Source organism: Sardina pilchardus, chromosome 3 (assembly GCF_963854185.1).
Source record: "Sardina pilchardus chromosome 3, fSarPil1.1, whole genome shotgun sequence".
NCBI lineage: Eukaryota > Metazoa > Chordata > Actinopteri > Clupeiformes > Clupeidae > Sardina > Sardina pilchardus.
In genome coordinates this window covers 2,638,640-2,645,761 of record NC_084996.1, presented here as the reverse complement: position 1 = coordinate 2,645,761, position 7,122 = coordinate 2,638,640, and the positions used below count along the sequence as shown (strand labels likewise).

Here is a 7,122-nt window from a genome sequence, read left to right as displayed (position 1 = left end):
GGTTATAGTCTGAGAATTGAGCAGCAGCTTTCAGTAAGGTGTCAGTTTTCCTCCCTAAAATCCTCTGAGGTCAGTGTTTTCTGATCCTCCATCCTGCTCCTCTAGTCTGCCAGAGGTTTAGTCTGTTAGCTTTGCCACCTGATGCACTTCAGAGATGTCCTGGGTGGGAATTGGATTGGAAATGATTGAAGCGTGCTAAGGTGAGTGCAGAATAGTTTGTCCTATATAATGTATGAGAGAGTGTGTTTGTGAGAAAGTGTTTCCTTTTGTGTCTATTCTGTTTTCTTCAAGATTGTACTTGCTTTCTAACTAAGCTGATACAAGTGTACGTGTGTGTGTGTGTGTGTGTGTGTGTGCGTGTGCGTGTATTTGTACGTGCCGGTGTGCGTGTGTGTGCTCGCCGGTCTCACCCTTCATCTGTCACACCCTCATACTCAAATAATGTGTCTAACCTTTATCTTTCTTCATCAACATCGACTATTCACTTGATCACAATAAGAGAGTAGCTCTGAATATTTAAGAAGATAAACATGACCATTGTGTAGTTCCACTCTAAACGTGAAGAATGATTATAATTATTAAATAATAATTAAAGCCATAAACTCAAAACTAAGCATGGAACATCCCAGCAAGTGAACGTCACTCTGTGACTCAACACTTCTGGTGAGATTAATTCATTTGTTGCGCTGCCTGACTGAAAAGGCATCTGGATTCCCTTACATCACGTGACTTTGGGTGTTGGCTGTTCCGGATATAGCAGAAAAAAGGAGAGAGAGAGAGGGAGAGAGAGAAAGAGAGATGGTGTAAAAGTTACGTATTTTTAGGGTTGCTTGCTATGGAGGCTGCTAAGTAGCAATTGAATTAGACACAGATGGAGATGCTTAGATTAAATGCTTTGATAGAAATTACGCATAACAGGGTCTGTGGCAGACGATAATGTAATAACGTCCAATTACATAATAATGACCAATAACGTAATCATTTTATTGTAATAAAGCCAATAATGTAATAATTTGCCAATAATGTGGTACAATTTATGAACCAATAACGTAATAACTAGTGCTGTCAATCGATTAAAAAATTGAATCACAATAAATCTCATGAATGAATAATTGCATATTAATCGCACATTATCTGTTCAAAATGTCCCTTGGTTTATCATTTTAAAACTCTTATCAAAGTAAAGCGGATAGGCTTGCTTTGTGCAAATGTTTTTTTTATTTTTATTGCAAACCACAGTATAGTGTTACAGCCATTCATGTCTAATACTGATAAGAGTATTACAATGATAAGTCAAGGGACATTTTGAACAGATGAAAATGCTCCTGTGTCTGGGTTTACAGGTTGAAAAGACCCCGTTCTCCTGTGCCCAGTGTGATGTCCATGAGGAGTGACCGGTCAAGGGATGAGTCACCGAATTTCAAGAGAAGAAGACAAGAGACAGCCACAGAGTAAGTCACCCCTCTAGAAATAAGACACCTGAAATAATTTGCTAATCAGCTAATTAATATTATAGGCCATTTTCAACATTAAATTAGGTCTGTATAATCTGTTTTATTAGGACTATGAACTGTGACTGAAATGTGCATAATAATACTTATAGAAAACTTTTTTTCCCCCCTGATTGCTGGAGGGAGTGTAAGACACTCTTTTCACAAAGTCGGTCTACATTACCATGAGATGAGGTCCTGAAGACAATGACCGTAGTAAAAAGGGCATATTTGGCCATGTTTTAACATAAAGAAGAAGTTGATATGCCAGTACAAGTGAATCCGAAATGGAGTCACGTAAAGAGGCTATGCCAGCCACGTGAATAAGGTAGATAGAAGTTTAGAGGGTTGAAATTGAAAGTAAGTGATTGTGTATGTGTAGGGTGTATTTCATACACAATATGGCAACCTGGTAGATGTCAGAATAACAGAAAATGAAAGGATCAGTGATTTTCTAATGAAGTGATGGCCATGCAAATTACGAGTTTTCCGGGAGAACAACAAAACAGGAGGGCGGCAGGAGATGACCTTAAAGGAATAGTTCGTTATTTTACACTTTAAGCCCGTTTTCTGTATTGCCTAGCATGGAAACGAGTGTTAGACACTGAAATTTCGACGATTGAGCCTGTTTGTGGAATTTGGCAGATTTAGAATGGATCTCTGTATGGCTTTAACATTGCTCGCTTTGTGCATGCTCTATTCTGTCCTTAAAACACACCTAAACGTTTGTTTTTAAAAGTGTGCAGCTCACCGAGTGGTTACTGGTCTTCAACGATCTTCTATAGCAAGTTTCGCAGTGAAATTCAAATTCTGTTGTGTTATATTAGGCACACACGGTTGAAAAAGTACTTCCGGGATTTCGAAAATCCCTGATAACAGATGACAGAAGCTGTAATTGGCTGCTAAACTTATAAACTTTTAAACGATAGCGTTAACGATAGGCTTGCAACTTAAATGTGATCGCTCTCGGGAACGCCCTCTGTTCGCTGGTTGGTCTGAGGTGCTGTTGCCAGAGTAAACGGGGGAAACAAGCTATTCCAGACGGACTTCTGTAAGCATTCCAGACGGAGTACTGTAAGCATTCCAGACGGAGTTCTGCAAGCTATTCCAGACGGAGTATAGTAAGGGAGAAAAATGAGTGGAAGTACGTAGACAGGCGGAGCACCGGCTACAAATCTATGGCCTTGTAGAAAATCAATCAACATCCTCTACAAACGTTTAATTATTCAGTCATACTGAGAACATGTTTGTCTTCCATCCTACAAAGTTTGCATATGAATAATGCTTTTCGTTATTTTAATGCCCAAACACTGCTTCTGAGATAATGTGATTTTGCATTTCAAGGACTGAAATTATATAAAGATACAGAAGACTTGAAGAACAGAAATACTTGGTTGTGAGAGCCATTCTTGACATAGACTAGGTTTGAACCAAATTTGAGATATTGCAGCAACAACCTTATCTGATTGACACAGACTGACCCAAATATCAGTCACCAAACATTTTCAGGATATTTGACATTCATGTCATTTGGACAATGAAGATGTAACATTTTTCAACAACTTAATTTTCAGTGAACTTGGTGGTGTGTGGGAGTGATGGACCAGCGAAGGCCTCCATATCAGCCCTCCTACTGGGCCACAGGGAGGGGACTCCAGAACCTCTGTGTGTGAGAACTCCAGAGCCCAGCCCTGTGTGTGTGAGGAGGAAGGGGACTCAAGAACCCAGCCCTGCGTGTGTGAGGACTCCAGAACCCAACCCTGAGTGTGTGAAGAGGGAGGGGGAAGTGTGTGGGCGGCGGCTTACTCTGGTGGAGCTGCCAGCTCTGAGCGGGACTCAGCTCTCAGAACAGGAAGTGATGCGTGAGTCCCTCCGCTGTGTGTCTCTCTGTGATCCTGGAGTCGACGCGTTTCTCCTCGTCCTCCCCGACGGCCACCTCACTGATGCAGACAGAGCAGAGATGGAGCAGATCCAGAGAGTGTTCAGCTCCAGAGTCAACAGACACGTCATATTTCTCATAAAACAGCTTCCTGAGCACAGAATGGCAGAATTAGATGAGGCCACTATGAATAGCATTGAGAGTTTTAAAGGACAATATCATTTCTATCACACAACCTCCATGTTGTTGGAGAGTGTTGAGAAGATGAAAGAAGAAAATGGAGGATCTTTCTGCACATCCACATACCTTAGTGAACAGGTGGGAGAAATCCTGAAATATAAGACTCGTTTGGAAGAGATCATGGGGATCCAGTTAAGAGAGACAAAGACTCAACAAGGTAACTTTTTCATAACTCTGTCAAATTTTCAGAATAGAGAGTCACTTTCATGTTATTCTTTTCTGGTGTTTTTCTTGTTTATCATTCATTGTCAACATCTCAAAATTACACTTGCACTGCCTTGTTTACATGCAACACTGGTGCACAGGGTCACAGGCCATATACATATCAGGTAAACATGGTGAGTCTGATCCGTTCTCTCTTCCTTTTACAATTTAGGTTTAAAAGAAGGTCCAGAGGATCTCCGGATAGTGCTGCTGGGTAAGACTGGAGTTGGGAAGAGCGCTACAGGAAACACCATCTTAGGGAGAGAAGTGTTTGAGGCAGAAGCATCGGCTGAATCAGTTACTAGCACGTGTCAGAGAGAGGTGGCTGAAGTCAATGGGAGGCAGATTATAGTCATTGACACTCCAGGGTTGTTTGATACTAAGATCAGTAATGAGGAAATCCAGAGAGAAATGACTAACTGTGTCTCAATGGTGCTACCAGGTCCACATGTGTTCCTCTTGCTGATACAAGTGGGACGGTTTACTATAGAGGAGAGACAAGCAGTACAGATCATTCAAAGCACTTTTGGTGAAAACGCCATAAAGTATACAATAGTGCTCTTCACTAGAGGAGATGATCTGAAGAACAAGTCCATTGAACAGTTCCTGGCAATGTCTGGATCTTTTCTCATGAACCTTATTGAACAATGTGGTAATAGATACCATGTGCTCAACAACAACCAGACAGAAGATGATACTCAGGTTTCTACTCTCCTCAATAAAATCGACTCCATGGTGGCAGTGAACGGAGGAGGCTATTACACTAATAGGATGTTCCAGCAGATGGAGAAGGCTCTCCAAGAACAAAGGGAGAGGGAGATGAAGGAGAGAGAGGAGGAGTTGATTAGAGAAAAGGAGGACATGAGAAAGAAAAAAGAAGATCTCCAGGCCAAATATAAAGCAAAGATGGAGAGAATGAAGCAGGCAATGGAGGAAGAAAAGCAGAATGCAGACAAAGAGAGGAAGAGAAGAGAAGAAGAGTTCAGTAAAAGAGAGCAACGATTCACCTCAGAAATGAAGGAAAAAGAACAGCAGAAGGAAAAGATGCAGAAAGAGAGGACAATCGAACGAGAGGAATGGGAGAGACAGAAACAAGAGAGAAAAAAAGAAAAAGAAGAGGAGGAAGAGAAGAGGGAGAAAGAAAAGAAAATATGGGATGAAAACTATGAGAGACTTAAACAGGAAATGGATGGAATTAAACAGGAGAAAGAGGAAATAACAATACAAAACAAACACTTGCTGGGACAGATTGAGAGAATGAAGAAAGCAGCAGAACAAGAAATCCTGAATGCAGACAAAGAGAGGAGGAGAACAGAAGAAGAGTTCAGGGAAAGACAGCAACGATTCAGAACCGAAATGGAGGAAAAAGAAGACCAGAAGAAAAAGATGTTAAGAGAAAGAGAAGAATGGGAGAAACAAGAGAGAAAGAAAAGAGATGAGGAGGAAGAGAAGAGAAGGAAGAAAAATGAACAAATTTGGAATGAACATTACGAAAGACTTCAAAGAAAACTGGAGGAAATACAGCAGGGGAAAGAGGAAATGGAGAAGGAGAAAAAAGACTTGGAAGTCAAACATAAAGTAGAGATGGAGAGAATTGAACAAGAAAGACACAATCTAGAAAGGGAAAAGAGACAGCGAGAGAATGATGTAGAACGAGTTAAAACAGAAAAAGAGGAGCTGGAAAGAAAGAAGACTGAGGAGATGAAAAGAGCACAAGAGGAATGGGAGAGGCAGAAACAAGAGGAAAACAAGAAAAGAGATGAAGAGGAAGAGAAGAGGAGGAAGAGAGGTGAACAAATGTGTGAAAGACTTAAAGAAGACTTGGAAAATGTACAGCAGGTGAATAAAAAAATTGAGGAAGAGAAAAATGCCCAGAAAGTCATATATAAACTAGAGATAGAGAGAATTGAACAAGAGAGACAAGCTCAAGAGAGGGAGAAAAGAGAGAAAGAAGAAGCAGAGGAACAACTCAGAACAGAAAGGGAAAAAAAGGAGAGGGTGATTAGAATGGCTGAGGAGATGGCAAAAGACACTTTGGTCAGACTTGACATGCAAAGAAAAATCACATATACAGATGCCCTTACAATATCACCACACTCAGTGCATCACCAAGAAGTATGTACAGAAAAAGAGATGGGTAACAGGTTTCTGCAAAGCCTTTTAACAGGAAATTACAATGCAAGATACACATCAGTGAGAGAGAACACCACTGTGTCAGCAAATGCAAAACAGATGGGATATCAGGGGAGTAGTGGTACAGGACAGTGGAGAACACCAGCCCGGATCCATCCAATGGATGTCCAGATGGCAGTGTTCTATCGTGCAGATCATTTCCTGAAGCAGCTCATAGTGACTAAACTCTCCCAGTGTCAGTATGCTCTGCCTCTGCTTGTGCCCAATCCCTTGACCGAAGAGATCGAATTTCCACTCTGGACATTTCACCAAATCAAGAAGAGCTGGAAGAAAGTTCAAAACAAAGATGAAATCATCAGCCAAAGCCAGTCTGTTTGTAAAGTGAAAACTCCAATGGTGGCTTTCTTCAGGTTGGGCTCTGTGTCTTCATCCAAGTCTCAGCTGATGAACAGCCTGATCAATGAGAAGCACAACACATTCTTCCACAGGAACTGTCCAGGCAGCAGCAAAACCAGACTACTGTTGGATGGAGTGGTGGAGATCACCTGGTACTGCCCCTCTGGGAAACCCTCTGATAAATTCACTGACTGTGTTGCTTTCTGCAATCTCCATGGCGATGCCGGAGCCCATCCTTTGCAGAGGAGGATTCTGATGGAAATGGCCACAATAAATGTTGTTCTTCTGTCTGAGCTGGAGAAGACTGACGATAGCATGGCCAAAGTGCAGGAGCTCTTTGAATCTCCAAAACCTCTCATCTGCATTCTCACTGAAGATGAAGATCCCATTACTGAGATTAAGAAAGGCAATTACAGAATAGGATTAAAGGACAGAAATCAGTCTGATGTTTCAGCTGAACTTATATTGGCAATCAGACAGAATTTTTCAGAAGGGACTCTCTGCTTCAAACTTGATAATGTGTTGAATTACCCAGAGGTGATAGTTGACACTGAGAGTGAGGAATGCAGGAGAGGGAAGACTGCTGCTGTCCGGATAATGAATCTGCTGAAAACAAAGGATCTTCTAACAATGAAGGAAACATTTTTACCCTGTCATGGGAAACTGTGGTATGACTGGAGTGAGCTTAACAAAGATCTACATCGTCTCCGAGGAGAAAATCCAGAGCAAGAGAAAAGCAACAAACTGAAACTAATGAATGATATAAGACTTAAGCAGAGA

The 7,122-nt window shown here is 41.4% G+C and overlaps 1 protein-coding gene across 1 annotated transcript; it reads left to right on the top strand.

The window, feature by feature from the left end:
• The first annotated feature begins 3,609 nt into the window (after nucleotides 1-3,609).
• On the top strand, nucleotides 3,610-6,890 carry LOC134077627 (uncharacterized). Its single transcript, XM_062533329.1, has 5 exons — nucleotides 3,610-3,766; nucleotides 3,986-4,793; nucleotides 5,421-5,602; nucleotides 6,140-6,748; nucleotides 6,880-6,890. Exons 1-5 carry the CDS (start codon nucleotides 3,610-3,612, stop codon nucleotides 6,888-6,890), a joined length of 1,767 nt encoding a protein of 588 aa, XP_062389313.1.
• Nucleotides 6,891-7,122: the final 232 nt, after the last annotated feature.

Excerpts from the sequence above, each read along its gene's own strand:
- LOC134077627 (XM_062533329.1), top strand. The coding sequence starts at position 3,610 with ATGTTGTTGGAGAGTGTTGAGAAGATGAAAGAAGAAAATGGAGGATCT. Across the intron at positions 3,767-3,985 it reads AGAGACAAAGACTCAACAAG|GTTTAAAAGAAGGTCCAGAG; the intron begins GTAACTTTTTCA and ends TTTACAATTTAG. Across the intron at positions 5,603-6,139 it reads AGAGAAGAGGAGGAAGAGAG|ATCATTTCCTGAAGCAGCTC; the intron begins GTGAACAAATGT and ends TCTATCGTGCAG.